Below are 23187 nucleotides of genomic sequence, written 5' to 3' on the forward strand. Positions count from 1 at the left end.
GGACTTGATTCTTGGTGTTCTCAGATAAATGAGAGTCTGCTGGCTTCCTGCTCTCATACTTGGATCTTCAGTTGATGTTTCTGCTCCTCATGAGTTGATCATCTGATCTGATTAGAACATAAATGCCAAAAGACAAATAGTTGTGATGATAGGCTTCACTCTGAATGCTGACAACTGAATCCAAGGGGGAAGAAAAACCACAAACAAGCCAAGTTGGCAGTGAGTCTAAACCAGTGCCTAAGATCCAAACACAGATGAACTATGGTGAAGTCATGAACTTCATGGCTACCCTTTATCCTTACCGTCCTTCAGCCCTAGTGGGCTGAACCAAAACCAGATCTGAACACCTCTGAACTTCCATAGGGTTTGGATCCAAATCTAAACATTATGGCTTGTGACAAAGTCACAGATTATCTTTTCACTGCAAAATATTGGCAGCTCACCACAGATGCATCATGCAGATTTGGTCAGCAAGGAGGTCCTTGTTTTTTGTTTTTCTTTTTTTTATGAGCAGCAAAGAGAAGTTTTGCAAAGTTTTTTCTGTATGAGGGAAATAGCCTGGAATATGCAGGATCCTCTTAAAGGAAACAGTAGAAAGGTGAGCTAAGCAATTGTTTATCCACATGCACTCAGTAGGGCGAAAAATCAGGGCAATACAACTGCATGTAACAGCGCAGAAACATCCAGCACTGTAACGGTGGTACTCATAAACAAAGATACCTAGTTTCCCTGGACAGAATCTGGTTTGTTAAAGAACCCTGTCCCATATCTCGGTGACATGTTTTCCTTGGAGCACGGGCCAAATGATGCGATGTTTTTAAGTCCCTCTTAAAGTTGCCCTATAAAATTGTCATAACGTTTACCAACCCTGGCACAAAATTTACTTTTCCAGCCTAACAATGATAAAAATAAATGAAAAAACTAATGATGATTTATTTGCCCATTCTAAACCAAAAGTTCACCCAGGACCAGTGAGAGAATAAGATTCTGCAAGACTAAATTGAATAATAAGTTATATAAGGCTGTAAGAGAGCTGAGCCCTAAATCTCTATGGAGCCTCTGCCTATGGTTTTGGCAAATCTGAGGGTGATAGTTCCACAGAAGTAGTGCAAAAAGCTCAATCACCTGGATTTGTTTTAACTTGGTTCAACATTGACCTTTTGCTGAATAGAGCCCCCAAATTGTATGAGAATATTAAAATCATGCATTTGGAAAATTCTTCTATAACCTCCTTGCTAATGGGCCAGTAGCCATTAAATGAGAAATGGAAAACAGGACAGAGTAAAGCCATGAATGAGTTTAAACAAAGGCTACTCTGAAGCAAACAGATTTAGGGCCAAATCCTGATGGGTGCAGAGCACCTGCAATTTACTTCTGTAATCAACTTCAGCTCACTGGGAATTGATTTTGCTGGGAGTTGCAAGTTCTTAGCACTTCTGATGATTGGTAATCTTCAAGTGTACCCCAAAATGTGATCCATTGAATTCTGTGATATGACCCAGGGCTGTCTTACGTTGAATAGAGAGATGTGGCCTTGGAGATGATGGAATCCAATATGCCTGCATCCATCTTGATTTTTTTCCCATTGCTTGGAACGAGATGGAGCTCTGCATACTGGATCTCATCCTCTCCCCAGGCAATGTATCTATATTACAAAAGGGGCAGCTCTGTTCTTCTCCATTTTAAACAAATTAAGGGGTGACCTTCATGTTCCTGGCAACATATTATGCAGTCCTCCTAGGGCAATGTTTTTTGCAGCCCTGGCTATCACCTACTTGTGCAGTAGTTGTTCTACATGTGGAATAGTTATTTTCAGCTTTTCTGAAGCTGCTTTCACTTGGAGCATAATCATTGTGTATGGGCCACGGAAGCTGTGATGTGTCTCAAATCAATACTCTGGAAGAGCTGCCTGAGCATGGAAGAGCATGTTTCTACATTAGCATGTCATTTCAATTTTAACAATATTTGTTGTTGTTGTTGCTGAGCCCACATATTAGAAGCAGGGAGATCAGGTTAAAAACTGAAGAGTGAAGGGGGGAGGGAAAAAGAAAGCCATATGGCAAGAGCAGGAGGTCTGGCCACCCCACCTTGGGCTCGTGACGACATGCCCTACATTTAACCTACAGTCAGGAACTAATTAACAACACAGATGGGAGTGAGCTAGCATATGTATTCAAAATAATACCCTTAAGGTTTTAATGAGCAGCCCTGCCTCTTTCTGAGTAAGAAACAGAGTGAATCCAGTGTTGCTAAAGAGAGCTTTGCAAAATGTATGAGTAATATGAATGGGTAGGCTATGTTCTGTAGTGGCTAGAGCAGGGGACTGGGAGTTTGGGCTTCTGTGTTCTTTTCCTGGCTCAGCACTGATTTGCTGTGTGACCTTGGGTAAGTTACTTAAATCTCTCTGTGCTTCAGTCTACCCATCAGGAAAATGGGATTTTTAATACAATTCCTCTCTCACACACGTGTTGTGGGGCTTAGGCTTAATGTCTTTAAAGCACTTAGAGATCTCAGATGACAAGCGCTATAAAAATGTTAGAATTTATACAAGTAGGGAGGGACTACAGAAATTCAAATACTCGATCTGTGTCCTCTTGCACTTTATTTTTTTCGGAGTAATACCTCTCAAGAGTTACTGGACCTGGTTCTTTGTCCATCTGTCCATATACAGAGCTGTTTTCTATTTCTGATAGGAAGGTTATTTCTGGGTAGCCTACTTTGCATCCTTTTGTGTGGCTTTTTTGTCTTTTGTTTAGTTTTTCTTTGGAATGGGGAACCATTATATTTTCCTCAGTTAACGTTTGCTTCCTCATTCTCTTCAGCTATCTGAACAGCGGCTCTCCTTCCCTGGAAGGCAGCAGAATCTGTGGGAAGGGGCTGGCCCTGAAGCCACTTCATAGATATGTTACTTAATTACTTAATAACATGTGTGTTCTTCCCTCTTTGGAGCTTGAGGGGTCTGGCAACAAGAGCTGTATCTTGGCAACAAGACCACTTCCACACTCAAACACAGCTGGGGGAGGAGGGGATTTCCTAGAAGCAAAGCATTCTGGAGGGTGGAGTGTTAGATTGGGACAGGCTATCTTTTACATATCGCTGCTTACAGGTATGTTAGAGCTACTTGTACACTTCTGCAAATAGTTATAGGATACATTTTGGGGGGAGAGTCATGTTTGGGAAACCATCTACACTCCAATCAGCCACCTTTGTTATATAGTTGTACTGAAAATATAATCATTCCCAAATATACATCTGTCCGTGAGGAGTCTGTCTCACTGGAACCTGTCTTCTGTATGGCAAAAGATTGTGCTGCTCTGATGCAGCTGTTCGGGTGGTAACCCCATTTAATTTCATTCCCACAAGATCAGTCCATGGAAATACTGGGACAAAGCCTCGGCTGGTGTAAATCACCATAGCTCCATTTACCAGTTTACACCAGCTAAGGATTTGGCCCCCTATGCCCTTCTGGGATTTACCAGAGCAGTGAACCTTTTAATTCTGATGGAAATAATGTCTCAGGGTTGCAGGGAGCCTGTCACTAGATCGAGTGACAAGTATGAAATAAACCTCTGTTACCACTTGCTGAATTAACTACCATGGAAAATTGGGGGGAAAAAACGTACATTTATTAATAAACTATAAAAAAACAGTTGCTCAGGGAAGGGGCAAACCAACTTTTTTTTAAATTGTAGGGAAAGAAATCATGTCAATGTTCCACCTTTATAGAAATACAAAACAGCGGAATATTCCTTCAAGAAAAGAAGTCATTCCATTTACATTTGGGAGCAAGGACAGGGGCCTGACAAGAGTTATCTGACTCTTACCCTGTATTTTCTGTAAGGCTGCTGTCTTGTATTCATTAGAATCTATTTAAAAAAAAAAAACCCGCCTTGATTTACCACAATGATACTGTGAACGCTACTGCATGATGCTTGTAATCAGAAATTATATATCATCGTTATCAATTTTTTTTAAAAAAAAGCGTGTGCTCCATATCCAAATGTCTGTATTGCAATTCTGATAATATTTTAATATTGCTACTGGTGAGTAACCTGTTATCTTCAAAGATTCAAAGCACGGAGTCAAAGTGGAACACATGCAGCAATTCCCCACACGCTGCTTTAGTGCCGTGACAGAGGTGGTTTAGCTTTCTAATGAGTATTTATGTCTGTGTTCAACAAAAATTCCCCACCATGGCATAGACGATGGAGGCTTTTCAACCTTCCCAAGCTCAACCACTAGCCAATCAGATTGTTGCTAACAAACCAATATTGTCCTTTACATTCCATGGAATTTTGGACTCCTGGCTTTATCAGACTCCCTGAAGCCACTCTGGAATCTGAATGTAAGCTTTAACCCTTGCCCATAAATGGAAAGTATCCCCACAGAGATGCCATGCTGATGAATGGACTCAGCATGTTTTGAGAGAAGTCCAAACTTTGGGTGGATGGACGGAAGATGACTGTCAACACTGCTAACAAATACAGACACAGTTTATGTTAATACCGTCAGAGCTCTGATAACAGGCATTTCCAGTTTTTGGTTCATGATCATCACAGCAAACTGTTGATTTATTTCATTTTGAGGACTGACTATGGCTAACAGCAAGGTATCCAGTCAGCTATTCTGTCACCTAGATCAAAGCCACACACAGTCAGGACCTCAACACAGATAAGTATCTTGCCTAGAACAAATGAGTGTAGTGTCCCTATTGCTTTCTTCCTATCTAGAAAGCACACCGAGGGCCAGTTGAGGTTGTACAGCCTTGTCTGTCTGCCCATATCATGGGACAGATGTGTCACCTGAGCATTATACTTCCTAACCTTTAGTCTTCCTAGCAACATGAGACATGCATTGTCTATTGCTTACATCTGATCCAAACTGCCACCTATGTGGCCCTATAGGTGGCCAGAAAGGAATTACTGCTTGCAGCAATGTTCTTATTTGGGAGGTTCTGCAAGCTTTCCCATTGCTGACAGGCAATCTAAGCACTAAATAAAACTGGTATGACAACTCGTGTGCCAGCATGATCATGGCTGCAATCCAGCTAGGCATGAGTTTCAGTACTAATGGCTCTTAGGGTTGCCAATTTTGGTTGGATGTATTCCTGGAGATTTCATCACAACATAATCTTTAATTAAAGATTAATCTTTAATTCCTGGAGACTCCTGGACAATCCTGGAGGGTTGGCAACCCTAATTTGGCTATTGAAGGAGAATGGCTTGAGCAAATCGTGGCTTGTTCACTGATTAAGAAGAGAAAACTACCCTCAGTGTGGAACTGGCTAAATTTTGACATAGGCTGGTTATATTTCACGCAAAGTTAAAAGGAGTGATCAGTTCCATAAAGGAATCTGTCTCGTCACAAAAGAGCTGTTCAATGTTTCTGCTGAATCAATCCTTTGATGTAATATCACAAGTGTAAGTGGTGCTAAGATTGTTGCATGCAGTTTTCAGAGCTAACCTCTGTTTGGAAATCAGTGTTACTTCCAATGATCAGCCTTTGCTGATGCTTGGATGTCACTCCTGGAAGTTATGCCTTTTCTGTATAGTTCAGTGGTTCTCAAACTTTAGTATTGGTGGACCCCTTTCACATAGCAAGCCTCTGAGTGTGACCTCCCCCCTTATAAATTAAAAACACGTCTTTATATATTTAACACCATTATAAATGCTGGAGGCAAAGCGGGATTTGGGTGGAGGCTGGTAGCTTGCGATCCCCTATGTAATAACTTTGTGACTCCCTGAGGGGGTTCCAACCCCCAGTTTGAGAACCCCTGGTATAGTTCTTATAGAATGGTGCAAGAAACTAACCCCTGGTATAGTTCTTATAGAATGGTGCATCCCTCCCCGCCCCACCATACTCAGCTCCTGGTAAGTAAAATGAACCTGTTGGTAGCTAAGATATTTGAGTGGTGCTCCTTCTGCATTGTTAGTTATTTCAATTCTAAGCTATTTTCTGATTAGTGCATTATCCTGTATAAGTGGATGCTCATTAGCACTTTCTGTAGCTCAGACTGTAGAACTGTTTCAGTGATAGTCCCATATTCACATGCTCACAAGTTTCTGAAAATTATTCCCCTTTTGAGTGGAGTGTTCCACCTGTGGCCTCTTATCAGAAGGTGAACTCCTTTTTGGAAAGCTGCTGTTGTTTTTATTCACTATGGTTGTGCTCAGAGGCCCCAATCCTAAGGTGACCATATTTCCCAAAGAGAAAACTGGATACTCCCAGCTGCTCGTCTGAGGCCCCCCCACCCCCATCCCTCCTGCACGAGACTGTTGCCCGTGGCTGGAACTCTCCCCTCCCAGCCCCTTGAGGCTGTTGGCCCGTGGCTAGAATCCTGTGAGGGGGACCCCTCAGGAGTCTGTCAGCCTGTTGCTGGAACCCTTCTGCCATGCTGGAACACTTCCTCCCCTCCCCAACTCTGCCTCCCCCGCTGCAGGGGGTTGGCATCTCCACTTGCCGCCACCACCACCCCTCCCCAGTTCCTCCACACTGCACCCCACTTTTTGGACAAAAGTAGGCATTGGTCCTGTTTGCTCCTGCCAGCAGATCAAGTCAGCCAGAGCAAATGGGACAAATGCTACCTTTTAAAAAAGAAGAAAAAGTCAGGACAGCCGGTACAGGGCTTAAAAAAGAGACTGTCCCGGCCAACACTGGATATATGGTCGCCCTACCCAATCCAGACCAGGTCTTCCAGGTGCTCAGTGTCATACAAACATCTGGAAGGCTGTGTGTGTGGTGAGCTAAACAACCATTTTCCATTGTAGAAGTATTAAAAATAAGAAGAACGTTAAAAAGGCCAGACTGGGTCAGACCAAAGGTGCATCTAGCCCAGTATCCTGTCTTCCGACAGTAGCCAATGCCAGGTGCCCCAGAGGGAATGAACAAAACAGGTAATCATCCAGTGATCCATCCTCTCTCACCCATTCCCAGCTAGCGAACAGTGTGTGCATGAACACACACACCCGCACCCCACCCAAAGGATATCACCGCTCTGCTGAAATGAAGGTGAACAAGAGTTGTGACATCACTGAGCCGCTAGGCTTGGAAGGCTGTCCTGCCATTTCCTCACCTACCTGTGCTGCCACTTTCTGCATTGTCTCCGCCTCTCGAAGTGGGGACAGTGAGCCTCTCAGAGGTCAGCCTGATGGAGGTGCTACCAGGAGCTCCTGCCTCAAGTATTTTTGGGGGTTAAGATGACCTTGGGTATGGGGTGGAGGGAGGAGTCTGTTTTGTACCATTGGAACAGCTGGGCATGCCTCCCTGTAATTTGGGGGAACCATCTCCCCACCACCATCCTTGCCCCATAGCTTTCCCAGTCCCAGGAATTTATAGGACAAGTGCTACCAGCAGCACCACCAAGCTAATATTTCAATGTAATGTCAGGACAGCATGGCACAATTGTTTTGTGGCTTTCTGAGACTCAGTTTACCTCTTTCCTTTCCTCTCCCCTGATTGCTCTTGGCATTTCCCCTCTTTCTTGGGTGCAAGAGCTCTGGTCAAACTTGGGGACTCCTCAAAAACCCCATATGGTACCCTGAATAGATATATACTTCCCCAGAGCCACAGGTTGGCTATCACGGCTATACAATGTATTATTGTTGTATAGCAGCTGTCATACACTCTTGTGAGACAATAAGAATATCTCATTTTCGCAAGATGTGGTTTGCAACAAACTCAGACCTTCTTGCAGCTTTACTTCCAAATAGCACCTAGCTTGTGTAGTTCCATCGCTGCCATCTCTGGCAACATAGCTGGTTGGTATTATTACCTGAGGAAGCAATAAGCACCAGCATGATTAGTGAATAATTCTTCCCTCACATCATGCAACAATTTACAAACACGCTAATTCCTTAGATTGTGACTTGTGCATGCGGTTTTTTCCTTTGATTTCAGTAATTAAAAATAATTATAAAGTTGGATGTATAAATACCCCTAAGGATAACCTACATGCATCAAACATCCAGTTATGTATGCGTTAAAAGTTAATCTTGTTTGTTCTCAGTACATTTAGTCTTTGCAAATCATGTGCTGACATGCATTTCGTTTTGGTATCTGTTCACACGCTTCTGTAATGATACACAGAGCAGGAACTCATGTCTGTGCCCTTCAATAAAATTTAGCAAATTGAACTTAAAAAAATATCTTAGAAAATGGCAAGACAGAAATTGAATAGTTTCTTGCTGCTACTTTTATCTCCCACCTGGGGTTCCATTCTGATGAATTTAAAGGCCTCATGTACAATTCACTGCCTAATTTGTTTCCTTTATTTTAACTTTCAAAACCATGTGGCTTTAGTGTCAAGATCCAGTGGAGAAATGTACTTATGCACAGCTATTGACTAGGTCTCTCTGTTGGAAATAGGACCTGTTAATCTTTTTAGAATCTGCTTAAATTACGTATCTATATAATTATACTATTTTATATTTCAATGAAGTCTCATTAAATGAAAGTATTTGTTTTATTGGAGGGATTATGCAGATATGTAATTAACTTCAGATGTAAACTAGTCCTGGATAATTGGCAAGGCCCGCATATAACCGGTTGCCTTCCGATTGTTACAGTTACATGGCCTACTTCAGACCTCACTTACACCAATGTAATTCCATTGACTTCAGTGGCATTACACCAGTGCAAACCAGGACAGGTTTATCTGAGCTCAGGCCCATGTGGTGTATGACCTCACTTTTTGTTGTTTTTGCTCTGACATGCTGTATTAGGGAAGAAGGATGTTTCTGTGGTCAAAACACTGGGCTGAGACTCAGGAGACCTCATTTCAGTTCCTTAGCTCTGCCACAGGCTTCCTGTGTGATCTTGGAGAATTCTCTTAATTTCTATGTGCCCCAGTTCCCCTTCTGCCAAAATGGTTCTTCCTTTATCTAGGCTATGTATACTGTAAACTCTTTGGGCCAGGGACCATCCCCTACAATGTGCACGTAGAGTGCCTAGCATAATGGGGCTTTGTTCTCAGTCAGGGCTTCTAGATGCTATCACAATACAAACTAATATTAAAAAGTGTATTGTGTCAAACTTGTGTTAAAGCCAAACACATCATCTCAGAGCATAACTGATGGAAAGAAGTAACAGCACCCATAAAGAACATGCAGGATCAGGCCCTGGTCTGTGTTTTGAGTTGAAGTGGGAGATCTTGCCCTGGTTGACCAAAAGAAAAAGCAGTGGCAGGAAAGCTCTGGCAGGGAGGAAAACTGAGTTACTGCAGAAAGTTGGCCACCACACTCTCCCTAGCAAAAGAGGCAGAGATTCTGTCCCCAAAGCCTGGAATACCCCAGAGATCCCCATGGATCTGCTACAGAAAAAGGACGATCCACAGAGGAGCCGTGTGCATCTGTACTGGCTTAGTGGTCCCATTTCACACCTTTTGGCTCTGTGCCCTGGGGCCCTCCTGGGAAAGTGAAAGGGCATGCATGCTGCATTAACTTCTAGGTATATCATAGAATCATAGAATCATAGAATATAAGGGTTGGAAGGGACCCCAGAAGGTCATCTAGTCCAACCCCCTGCTCGAAGCAGGACCAATTCCCAGTTAAATCATCCCAGCCAGGGCTTTGTCAAGCCTGACCTTAAAAACCTCTAAGGAAGGAGATTCTACCACCTCCCTAGGTAACGCATTCCAGTGTTTCACCACCCTCTTAGTGAAAAAGTTTTTCCTAATATCCAATCTAAACCTCCCCCACTGCAGCTTGAGACCATTACTCCTCGTTCTGTCATCTGATACCATTGAGAACAGTCTAGAGCCATCCTCTTTGGAACCCCCTTTCAGGTAGTTGAAAGCAGCTATCAAATCCCCCCTCATTCTTCTCTTCTGCAGGCTAAACAATCCCAGCTCCCTCAGCCTCTCCTCATAACTCATGTGTTCCAGACCCCTAATCATTTTTGTTGCCCTTCGCTGGACTCTCTCCAATTTATCCACATCCTTCTTGAAGTGTGGGGCCCAAAACTGGACACAGTACTCCAGATGAGGCCTCACCAATGTCGAATAGAGGGGAACGATCACGTCCCTCGATCTGCTGGCTATGCCCCTACTTATACATCCCAAAATGCCATTGGCCTTCTTGGCAACAAGGGCACACTGCTGACTCATATCCAGCTTCTCGTCCACTGTCACCCCTAGGTCCTTTTCCGCAGAACTGCTGCCTAGCCATTCGGTCCCTAGTCTGTAGCTGTGCATTGGGTTCTTCCGTCCGAAGTGCAGGACCCTGCACTTATCCTTATTGAACCTCATCAGATTTCTTTTGGCCCAATCCTCCAATTTGTCTAGGTCCTTCTGTATCCTATCCCTCCCCTCCAGCGTATCTACCACTCCTCCCAGTTTAGTATCATCCGCAAATTTGCTGAGAGTGCAATCCACACCATCCTCCAGATCATTTATGAAGATATTGAACAAAACCGGCTCCAGGACTGACCCTTGGGGCACTCCACTTGATTTGTCACTTTTTGCCTATGTGGGGAAGGGACAATTGTTATAGCCCAGCCCTGTGCACAGATTCCTAGAATTGCTGAGGCACCTCCGTGCAAGGTTTCATTGAGGTTGTCTTTCCACATGGAAAGGGAAAGTACTGCACTGATTCTGGATAGATGAATCCCCTCCCCACCCTCACCCGCCTGCACAGATACAATAGTAAAGGATATTTAGAAATGCTGTTAGGAAAGCAGATTGGAAGATAGGCAAATACAGCTCTCTTCTCTTTTTCCCTCCTCTGGCTCATACAGCATAGTAGCTAAGCAGCAAACAGGAGTGCATACATAATCTGTACTGGTATTTGGATTTACAAGACATGTACTGTAATGGAACAGGCAATAACTCTATTGATCTGGGAGCAGAAGGGAAAGAACTGAAAACTCACATTCAAACTGTAATAACTGTTTCCAGAGACCCTTTTGATATGGATATTACAATATTAAGGATCTGGTGCCAATTCCTTAAGTGAGATATGAACCTTGCATTCATCAGTACATTTTCAGTGCCTGGGGTAATACTTTTAAAGTAACAAAGAAAAAGTCTCCAGCTTTTGAAAGTGGCTAAAAGAATTTTATCTGAGCACTGAGATTCAACACTCTCATTCCATTGTGACTTCATCATTACAAGATTAGCAGACTTCCTGTGACTGCATCTGTGCTTCCACTATGAGCACACTGTTGCCTATGAAATGATAAGGTTTTGTATGTGTTAAAAGGATTTCCCTCCACATTAGCACATTTGGACATCATTCTTTGCCAGGGATGATGATTGTGCCCAATGCACAAGTTACTAGCAGTCTCTTTTCTCTATAAAGAAATACAGACAGACCCATCCTTTGAGATGTTACATATCCATTGGTACTTGACCCATAACTCGTTTAAAGGGGAGACTGTTGACATTTTAGGGTCCCAAGATTCACTTATCAGAAATGTGTGTTTATGGTGCCTTAAGGGTGGATTCCAGATATAGTTTTTCTGTTTGCTGCCAGGCTAAATTGCTAAAAGGAAAAAAAGCCATGGTATGGTGACCTCTTGTATCAACAAATCCACATGTGCGCTATCGTCATGCAAATCTGGCAATGTAGGAGATGGCTGAGAGGATTGTTAATAGGATTGAAAGCCTAATTGGACTTCAGCCCCCATCCCTCCAGATTACTTATGCACGATAAAGATAAATCTATGTCATGTGTAAATTGATCAGGATTAGGGTGGATTCTTTTCTACCATGATGTAGGGAAGAACTGGTTAGGTGCATTGTGGGTGGTAACTGACTGAAGCAGTAGGTATTGAGCAGTGACGGACTGGATGGACCAATGGCCAGCTGGCAGAGGATATCTGTGGACTAATGGATTGAACTTTTCTTTTTCTTTTTTTTTTTTCTCCCACAAGCACTGTCATGCCTCTTTTTCACAAGATCTCTTATGGCTGACTCTGGGGGAGGATTAGGGGGGTGTAGGGCAATCATCTGGATGCCAACTTCCAGAGGTGCTGAACTGCTGTGCCACTCAGTTTTGGCTGGCTTTCCCCCCGCCTCTCAGCCACTCATGGGGAGGGGAGGTGCCAAAAACATTTTCCACCTTGGCCAGCAAAACGGCTAAGCCACTACTGGTGAAATGTATGTCTTAAATCATTTTGCAGAGCCACTAGTCTCTTCTCCTTCAAATCCCTTCTTAAAACCCATTGCTATCATGATGCCCGCTGTAAACTGCCTAGGTAGGTAGTCTGTTAGTGATTCATTCTGTCACTCATTTACTTGCCTAATTTTAAAACAAACTTTGAGGCCCCCAAACTGTACACCTAGCTCATGTGTGTGTCCTTATTGCACTTACCTTTGTCTCTCCCCTCCCCACCCTGTTGTGTTTTACATCCACCTGGCATGTCTAATCCTTATTTAGACTGTAAGGTTTTTGGCATAGGGACTGTCTTTTATTTTATTCTTGTACAGCTCCCTGTACAATGGAGCTTTGATATTGGCTGGGGCCTCTGGGCACTATTGTAATGTAAATAATAACAACAGTAATGAGTACTTGAATGGAAGCCATAAGATCTTGGTCTGTTCCTAGCTCTGCTGTTAACTTGTTGTGTGATCTTGGGCAAATCACTGAGGGGAGAATTTTCAAAATGTTTACAGATTTTTTCAGTGGCTCAGTTCTTGGGTGCAGCTGAACCAATGGGAGCATAATCTCTCAGTGCCATAGGTGCCCTGTCTGTCAGTAAGATAAATCTATGTTTATATTAATAATGATACCCAGTCTGTAAGATGCTTTGAGATCCAAAGGATGAAAAACACCATTCATGTACAAAATATGGTTGTTCCTCATCATTAGAGCAAATACTATGTTCCTGTGAATCACAGGCATCAGGTTTGTTTAATTTCAATGTGTCTGTGCCACAGTGACACACTTAAACAGGAAGGATGACTTGGACATCAGGGGTGAGTTGAGCTGGGGAGATCCTCAAGTAAATTCCTCTTGAAAGAAATAACCCTTCACTAAGTGAATGTTGGGCCTTAAAACCTGGGCAGTGTCCCTCTAGCATGTGAGTTTGGTCTTTTCTACTTGCGAATTTGGGAGTACTGGTTTCCCACAGACTATTTGTAGGAGATGAAGTAAGACTTCTGCAGAGCACCCTGTTGCCAGACAAATATAGCATTTACTCCAGTGTGCATGCCAAGTATGAGGTACTTCCGAATGAACTTCAAAAGCACTGAAATGAACATTAGCTGCTGCTTCAAAAATGTGAACAATGCCATTGCTTACTAGTGAACTGGCTTGAGCAGGGATCAGAAGGGGGCAAAAGTAACAAGTGGACTTAGAAGATGTTGTAGCAGCACATTCAGATCAGCAAACACAGCTCTCTTTGTCGCTAAGGGGTTTCAAGGATTGTATGGATTTCTTATTAAAGGAGCACCTAAAATGTGCAATGTAGCATCTAAAATGTGCACTGTACAGACATACATAGCAAGAGACAATTCCTGCCTGGAAGCGCTTATAATCTGAAAAGACAAAACAAAGGGGAGGTGGATAGACATGCAAGCAGACTCTCTGAGGTGCTGATAGGAACAAATTTTGTTAATTCTACTGGGTGTGTGTTGTGGGGTTTGATAATAAATAAACCACTCCCTCACACTTCCTCTTCCATACTGCATGCTGTTTGCCTTATCACACATGGCAAGCATTTCTCTCACCTTGCCCATCTCACACCACAGACTGTGGGCTAAGTGTGAGACACAGAAGGCAAACCAGACAGTCATGATATTTAAAACTCCTGGGGGTGGGGGGTGGCAGGGCCCTAATGGCTGGTTCATGCTAGCTCCGCTGTGCTCAAGCACTGGAGCCAAATGTTGCCATTCTTACTCAGGCAAAACTGTTGAAATCAATGCTGCGTTCAACAGCAAGCTTGCCTGAATAAAGACGGTAGAATTTGGCCCTTCTAAGTTACCGTACAGCGGTTTTATTATTGTCCTTTCAATATAACGTGTGTTGAAATGTGTGTGTGATACAAACAATGTATTTACTTAGACTGTATTTTAAGTGTTTATTATAGTATTAACTCTGTGATGGTTTGTCTGGTTGCATAGTCAATTTCTGTACACACCTGCTTTTAGGCAAGAGGTAGGCTTGCCAACACTCAGTAATTGTATAGTTTCTATTGGTGAATGAAGGTATTTTTCAAACCATAGTTATAGGTTATGGTGGTTGTGTCCACATATGCTATCGACAACCTCAGGCAGGCAGGCTGTGACCCGGTTTGGGCCACAACACTCCTCGGAATAAAATACCTGTGCGCGCACTCAGAATGGAAATCTTGTTTGACCCACATGAGCAACAACCACACAGGAAAACAGTTGCTGGAGAGGGTTCTGACAGAGCAGCTTTTATTTAGTATGGCTGTTGCTGGCATAGTTCAAGCTGCAGTATGGATAAGGACCAAATGCATAGCTCATTACTTTTTGCCCAGAATGTTCATGTTGTGACCTACACAACCGCAAATTTGTTTTAATAGCCAAGAGAAGGTAGCCTTACTTTACATCTCAACTTCTACATCAGGGTTAAAATACATAGCTGTGTACTTGTAACAGACAAGTTTCAGAGTAGCGGTCGTGTTAGTCTGTAGCCGCAAAAAGAAAAGGAGGACTTGTGGCACCTTAGAGACTAACCAATTTATTTGAGCATAAGCTTTCGTGAGCTACAGCTCACTTCATGATGAATGAATGCATCCGATGAAGTGAGCTGTAGCCCACGAAAGCTTATGCTCAAATAAATTGGTTAGTCTCTAAGGTGCCACAAGTCCTCCTTTTCTTTTTGTAACAGACAATCTCTGAAACTCTTCAAATTATTACCATTGTACTGTGGATGTTTAGTGCCATTTCTAATCTACTGTTACACTTGCACCACAAATGGAAGGTCATTAAATCTTAGGCCTATATAGTATCTGAAGTGTGACATTTACTAATGAAGGACCTTGGGCAGGATTGCCTATTCATTGGCTTATGTGTTAGCTGAAGATATAAATCAAGGGACAAATGTTGAGTGTCTTTTCATAAAACGGAAACAATAATGCACCATTGATATTAATCTACACCTTTGTGCTGCTGATGTTCATAACAGCTGTTACATAAGTAAACTTTTCTCCTCTCGGGTCAACTAAATGGATATGGATTTTTTTTTTTTTGGCCCCTATGAAATTTTAAATCTCTGTTTTTTGTCTTGTCCTTAACAGTTCCACCAAGTAAGAAGAGTGATGACCATCCTTTTCCTTACTATGGTTATTTCATACTTCAGTTGCATGAAAGCTGCCCCTATGAAAGAAGCAAGTGTCAGAGGACTAGGCAGCTTGGCTTACCCAGGTCTTCGGACCCATGGGACTCTGGAGAGCCTAAGTGGGCCCAACACTGGTTCAAGAGGACTGACATCATTGGCAGGCACTTTTGAACATGTCATAGAGGAGCTTCTAGATGAGGAGCAGGACATCCAGCCCAGTGAGGAAAACAAGGATGCCGACTTGTACACGTCTCGGGTTATGCTAAGCAGTCAAGTGCCTTTGGAGCCCCCATTGCTCTTTCTGCTTGAGGAGTACAAAAATTACTTGGATGCAGCAAATATGTCCATGAGGGTCCGGCGCCACTCTGACCCTGCTCGCCGTGGGGAGCTGAGCGTGTGTGACAGTACTAGTGAGTGGGTAACAGCAGCAGAGAAAAAGACTGCAGTGGACATGTCTGGTGCAACGGTTACGGTCCTGGAAAAAGTCCCAGTACCCAAAGGCCAACTGAAGCAATACTTCTATGAGACCAAATGCAATCCCAAAGGTTACACAAAAGAGGGTTGCAGGGGCATAGACAAGAGGCATTGGAATTCCCAGTGCCGAACTACCCAGTCTTATGTGCGAGCTCTCACCATGGATAACAAAAAGAGAGTTGGCTGGCGGTTTATAAGAATAGACACTTCCTGTGTATGTACATTGACCATTAAAAGGGGAAGATAGTGGATTCGTGTTGTATAGATTATATTGAGACAAAATTATCTATTTGTATATATACATAACAGGGTAAATTATTCAGTAAAATAATAATTTTATGGACTGCATGTATAACTGAAGTTTATACAGTACAGTGGTTCCACAATCTATTTATTGAACATATCCATGACCTGAAGGGGAACAAACGTCATTTGCGCACAACTAAAACAAATAAGTCTCTGCATTACATTCCTCGATAACATTGTGGTTTGTTGCCGTTGCCAAGAATTGAAAACGTAAAAAGTTTAAAAAAATAATAAAATTGCATGCTGCTTCAATTGTGAATTGATGATAAACTGTCCTCTTTCAGAAAAAAAATTTGAACCAAAACATTCCGTTTACATTTTAGACAGTAAGTATCTTTATTCCTGTTAGTATTATATCCGTTTACTGCTTTTACCTTCTGATAGCGTTGGAATTAAAACAATGTCAAGGTGCTGTTGTCATAGTTTTACTGTTTTATTTTTTTACTTTTAAATTCCCATGAGGTTGGAAAAGGGAAAAAAAATCGTTAGATACATGTTCTGGATGAAACAATTTGTTTTTGTTTTTTTGTTTTGTTTTTTTTTGTTTGTTTGTTTGTTTTTTTGGATGTTGTGAAGGTGTTTGCAATATTGAATCAGGCTACTGACTAAATAAATAAATAAATTTAAAAAAAGAGGCAACTGAAAAAGAATCCTGATGTTCCGCTTCACATTGCTGAGCTGCGGGCTTAAGGACAGCGCTTGTGTAACTGTCTGGCTCCAGGCTTTTTTTTTTTTTTTAAGGCTACACTGTGAAAAAACTGCATTTGCTTATATCACATTGGTTTGTGTGGGGAGGAGGGGCTTGGGGGAGGAGTTCTTTGGAGTTTCTCCCTTCCCCCTCCCCCCCCCGCCCCCCGGCCCCTTCCTGTCTTGGGCAGGAAATTGATTGCCATCTCTAAAATATTTCACTCCTCACCGTATGACTAAAGCTTGTCATACTGAAAATATCGTATAGAGTGTTGAAAGCAATTACTTAAAATGGAATAAAAGCCTTTTTGTGCTTGGATCAAATGTTTTGTTGAAGCACAATAAAATTTCACGATAATGTGGTCTGAACAGAGTACAGTAAACGTAGATCAGAGCGGCTACAGGGTGGGACAGTGTGGGCCAAATTCAGTTACGAGTTACAACAGATTGGGTTGAGTGGGGCTGCATGAGTGTAAATCTGCAATGAATTTGGCACCATGTATTCAGCGGCAGAGCAATGCCCCTGCCCAGCATACTGATGTCTGTACTATAGCCTAATTCCCCACTGATGACAAAGGAAACATCTAATATGCTCCATCCCTTGAGTTTCTGGGAAATATAGCACTTGAGAAATTGAGAGAATTCAGGCCTGAAGGATCAGGAGGGGTGACTCTGGAATGAAGTAGAAAGAGGATTCTACCTCTAACTTTAAGTACTGAATATATTTGAATACGTTCAAGAGGTTCTATATCTTAAGGCGCAGTACATGGCAGATTTAATCCATTAAACGAATAGCATCATGAATAAATAAGACTGTAAAAAAAAAAAAAAAAAAAGGTAGGTGTGATCGTCACCATTAGTGATAGCTAACACCAAATCAAGCAATGTCCTAGAAGTCGAATAGCATGAAATCCATATTTTTGAGTTAGAAACCAGAGCAAAGATGATTGAACAAAGGATAAATGTAGGTAAGGACTAAGTACAGCAATTGCAGTGAATACAGTGGGGGAAACACACAGTCTAGAGTGAGAGAAAGTAGCTCACCCTCTACTCAAGTAACTGGTAGTTAGTGAGTCCATTAGCCCAATAGTTCAGCTTTGTAGGCAATTCAGGTAGGTGTGAGAAAAGAGATAAGAGAAAAAATAGGTAAAACAAGGACACTTACAATTTGCTATACTTCCAAAATTTATACATCCAGAATTTAATATTAGCAAACTATGTGCCCTATTTTGCATCTCTATTTTAAATCGCCTGTGATCAGGCTTATTGTAAAATGTATTCCCTTCTCACAAATTATCCCTGGACATATGTTCAGCACCATGTAACCCACCTATTTGATCAATATACAAGTAGACATTATCCCATAAATTAACCCAATCATCCTTGTCAGCTAAGGATTGACTAAATAAATGGTCCTTCTACTAAAAGTAAACAGACTCTGGATCTGTCAGTTTAGCAGAATAAATGACTACCAGAATTTAGCTGCCCCACCTGCTCAATGACAACTTCTTTCTCCATCCTCAATATGTTTAAGCTTAGGGACTGCTAGCAAGAGTGTGCTGCTGCAACTGTGGAAATCCACAGGGATAAAGAGAGACATTTATCTGAACCTCTTGAAGCTGCAAACTTCAGGCTTTATGAAGAGATTTCAGGCATGCTGTTCCTAGATGGAAACTAGAACTAAAGTATTTACCTGAAGATCTCAGAGGCAGTGCTCCAGTTTGAGTTTGCTTTATACAAACTGAAGGATTGGTTGGGAGAGGATTTGATTTTGTTCAAATCATTTGGTCCACCATCAGTTTTGTGTATGTCTTTCCATACTCTTTCTGTAGACAGAAGGGGTGAAATCCTGTCCCCACTGAAGTCAATGAAAGTTTTGCCGTTGACTTTAATGAAGCTGGAATTTCAGCCAGGAAGGGCAACTGACTCTACTGAGGTCTAACTTTAGATGTGACAATGGTTTTATTGTCTCATATTTTTCAAACCACAAAAATTAAAAAAGGCAGCCATGTAGAAAACAGGAAGGGGTGAAATTAAGCAGTGTATAGGTGTATTACCTATTTCTTAACTTGGCAGTGAAAGGACAGATAGAACATGACAGGAATCTAATTTGGACATAAGATTAAAATAATTTCAAATTGACTTTAATAAGCTTTTATGAGAGAAGTGATTGTTTCTTTAAATATAATTTATACTAGAAAGAACAAAGATAGTGAACTTGCAAAATTATCTATAGATGTCTTTACTCAAACAAAACTCTCAGCCATTATTAGGCCAGATGTAAATTGTTAAGAATACTGTACATTGATCTATGTCCAAATTCTGCCACTCTTACTCTTGAGTAATTGGATTTAATGGGTCTACTTATGGAGTAGCTTATTAAACAAAGTAAGTAAAGGTTGAAGAATCTGACTTCTATTTTCTTTAATAATTGTACATTTTAAAAAAATCCATAGATTCATTCTTTTGGGACAGGAATAGCAAATGAATCTTCTATGCAAGTATATTAATGTGTTACAAATTATTCCCTAAGGTGTTGGTATTTACAATTACAATCAATGAACTAGGCAATTAATTACAATATGGTTCCATGACTGTCACATGCGGGGCCTAATACATACATGATCCCAGGCTTGGCAGTTTTAGTTGAAATGAGATATTTCTTAAAAAGTCACTCAATTGAAGTCTTGCTGTGGTCTGTTTGTGGCAAAGGTATTTCATTCATGTCAGCAGGCCTATTGCTTTGTTAAAGTAAAGACTTTCGTGCAAATGTAAGTTAATGTCTGTGGACCAGTTCTCTATTATTCACCATGTGTAACAAATATTTATTGTATATTTATATAATGTTATGTTTTTTGGGAAACATTGAAGTTGGCATTAAAACTTAAAAGTATCTGCATCATACTGTAAATATAATTAAGCTATATTTAAGTGTACTAATTAATATATGTTTAAGTATAACATTTTGTATTCTTTTAAGATATTTTCAATATATATATAAAAAAACTTGGGTGTGGGAAGGGTTGGGGACCATGTCACTTTTCCTTAATTGTAAAACAAACTTGAGTTTTACTATGAAGATTTGTGTTCCTTGCTTTAAAACACTGTTTATTTTTAGCAATAACACTTCATTTAGAGAGCAGATAGCCACCTGTTTCATAGCTGAGACAAGGTGAGTGATGCAATATATTTTATTGGGCCAACTCCTGTTGATGGAAGAGACAAGCTTTCGAGCTGATACAGAGCTCTTCTTCATAACCAGGGGTGGCATGTCAAGATGTCATTTTCCACAAAACTTGAAGATTCTTTTCAGAATTATGTATTTCCATTTAATTCTAGACCATGAATGCTAGGAACATGAATATCCATGAATCTGGCATAGCTGATTTTATTCAACTATGAAAAATGGTTAAAATTGAAGTAGGGTGGTGGGATTTTTTTCATAAATCAGTTAATAAATAACTGAACAAATGAGACATACATTCAATGTTTATAGGCTGGTCATGTACCTGTTTTTTGGAAATGGTACCATGTATATTCATATCCATTACATTGAACTTATATATGACCCTGTAGAGTTCTATCTCAGATTGGAATTTCCTTGGGTTAACATATTGTTAGCCTTTCTAAAAGGATATGCCTCTGCTATAACTGCCAAGCCTTTGTATGCTTAATTAAACCATAGTCATAGAATGATCAATAAATCATCATGATGAATGGAAAACTTTCAAATAAGTTACAAAAAAATTCTTTTTAAATTCCAGTGTTGCAACTTTCCCAAGAGATCAGTGCCAATAATGCCTTCACAGAACCTAGTAAATTGTACTTCTGCAGATTATCATTTATATTAAACACACATGCATGCACATAACCCTTTAGTGTTTTCTTAAAAATAAAGCTAACAAAAGCCATAACAAATATTGAAATGGTTACAGTGTATGGAATAATGGTAAGAGAGAGCTCTTACTGCTATGCCCTGATTCTGCTGCTGACAGTACGTTCTTTGCAAGATGTCCTTGATTTTGGAACTTGCTTCTCAACCTTTGTCTTCCAGAGCTGAGATTTATTAACTCTTCAGGCAAGCTGCAGTGCACATTTCCCTCCCCTCCCCCTTTCCAAAGGCTGTTGAGGAGGGGGTTGGACTAAGGTGAATATATTTATAGGCTTATTTTGTTGTTTTAATTTATGGGCTAGGTAACCAGGGAACAGGATTGGTACCTATAGTTACACTTTAGAAATTTGAAGGTGTAAATAATCCAGTTGATAGACTAGAAAAGCCAGTCTTGAGCGGCTGATTATAATGAGTCTGCAGAGATGAAATGCAGTTTGGCAACGATTATCCAATTTTTTCTTTTTTCTTGTAAGAGACAAACAATTTACATAACTTGGAATCTTGGAGTCAAACTAAAGGAATTTTAAATTATTCAGCCAGAGAACCATGGCAAAAGGAGGTTTTGAACTGGACATAAATGCAATATTAACAAGAAATGAGAAGGCCGTGACATTTATGTCATGCAGTCCCAGGTATGTGCAGTACATTGCTTCCACTGCCTACCTCTTCCAATTAATTTCTCACCAGGATGCAAATTAGCCAATAAAGACTCATTCTGTCAGGACTATTGAATTAGAAAGGAATGCACTGGTTTGGATGAAATAAAAACTGAATCAAACCCTCACCCAAACCACAAACCATTTTTGAGATTAAAAAGAGTTCATCTTATTGTTTGTTTTTTCAGACTAATACCTCGCTTGTTAGCCAGAGATGGAAGTATCATAATATGGCAAAAGGGGTTGCTGTAGTGGTATTTCCAGCAAGTCCTTAATGAGAAAGTACCATGAAACAACCTGACTTTGCAAGAGCTTCAGAAGAAAAAGGTATGGATTAGCACTGGGACTTTTGGGTGCTTCTCCAAATCAAACTTTATAGAATTCATTCTTGCAGACTGAGGGACAGAATTATTCATAGGTGATGCTAGAAAAAAACAATTCAACTCAAAACTAAGCTTACGTTTGCATTCCCAGCACTTTGGTTTGTCATAGAAACATCATCCAGCTGCTGCAGTTTTGTTTTACTAACGGACTATACAAATCAAGGGTAAAAAATGAGTCACTGGACCTTCTCTGTAACCTGAGCACTCCTCAGACCTATCCACCCCAAAGAAGCAAATCATGAAAGCTTTACCTGTATTAAAAACACCATTGGCATGTTTTATTTCATTTTTACTGGCTTGGTTTGTTGCTCTGGTGTGGACAGAACATCGGTACAAGCAGTCAGACTAGTCAAAACCCTGCAAAGACAACCTCCAGCTGTACATGAGCACAGCTTGTGTTTATTGGGGCCCTATGCTTTGATACTATGGCAATGAACACAGTATAAGAATTAAACATAAGTGACCTGATCTAAAGCCCATTGAAGTCAAAGGAGAGACTCCCATTGTCTTTAGTGGGCTTTGCATTGGGCCCCCAGTTACATGGGTGTAACTTCCATAGATTGATCATGTGGGAATAACCTGTAGGGGGGATCTGGAAACTTTATGAGCTTGTATCTACAGGCTTCTCTACTAATTTTTCCACCAGCAGAACGCTTCAGAGGGCCCATGTCTCCTCCTCTATGGCCATTGACAGTACAGCTCTGAAAGAACTAGACTGCCAGAGGTTCCCTGCTCCCAGGAGGTACTCCTCTGGAGTGTGGAGGAGGAGGGGCACATGTCAGTACAGGGGGGAGACTCACACAAGCAAATGCTAACCCAGACAGTATTAACTGATGCTGATCTTCCCATACAGCGTTATTGGGAGATAGAGACAATTTGGTGGAGTACTGCTGGCCCTCCTGTCCCAATCCCAGCTTTATCCCTCAACTAACCCTGAAGTGCAAACTCTCCAAGACATCCAGGGAGAGCCACTGTGGGAGTGGAGGCAGAGAGGAACACTCCAGCACTCCCAACTTGCACCCCGCTCCCAGCCAAGAGAAACAAGTTCAGGCTCTCATTTGTTCACATAATGGAAGAGGAATCATTTGGTTTGTAACCATGCTGGTTGTAGATTTAAACGTTAAAATGCATTTAGGAGTAATTGGCTTTATCCATGTTAAAAGACAAGGGATTTAAGAGTTTCCATTTTCATCTCAGCACTCAGATACTACAATGACAAGAGCCATAAAATCACCTAGATAAAGATAGATTCATAGAAACAGAGCCAAAAATCTGTGTTTAGTGTTTGGAAAAGAAAAAATAATTTGTATGTGGTTAATAGTAGGTAGCAAACACTAGTCCTCTGCAACAAGTGCTATTCTTATCAATCCATTGTGTTTTAAAAGTGGAAACCCCAATTATCTGACTTTAAGCCTCTAGGAATTTTAAAAGATATGGATAAGCTGCATGAATAAAAATATTTACCATAGATATCTTAAAGCTGCAACAGTATTTCCAACTTGCCTAAGAAGGAACAATTTTCTTCCTCATTGCCTGTAAACTCCCTT

At 41.2% G+C, this 23187-nt stretch overlaps 1 protein-coding gene across 4 annotated transcripts in view; it reads left to right on the top strand.

Moving 5' to 3' along the window:
• Positions 1–16155, top strand: part of BDNF (brain derived neurotrophic factor) — a 47713-nt gene extending 31558 nt beyond the window's left edge. For all 4 annotated transcript variants that reach the window (XM_048855123.2, XM_048855126.2, XM_048855125.2 and 1 more), the window contains exon 2: positions 15202–16155. In XM_048855123.2, the coding sequence (XP_048711080.1) occupies positions 15202–15963 (762 nt within the window). In that variant the 3' untranslated portion in view covers positions 15964–16155. The remainder of the gene's footprint in view (positions 1–15201) is intronic.
• The last annotated feature ends 7032 nt before the right edge of the window (positions 16156–23187 follow it).

This window comes from Caretta caretta, chromosome 6 (assembly GCF_965140235.1).
Source record: "Caretta caretta isolate rCarCar2 chromosome 6, rCarCar1.hap1, whole genome shotgun sequence".
NCBI lineage: Eukaryota > Metazoa > Chordata > Testudines > Cheloniidae > Caretta > Caretta caretta.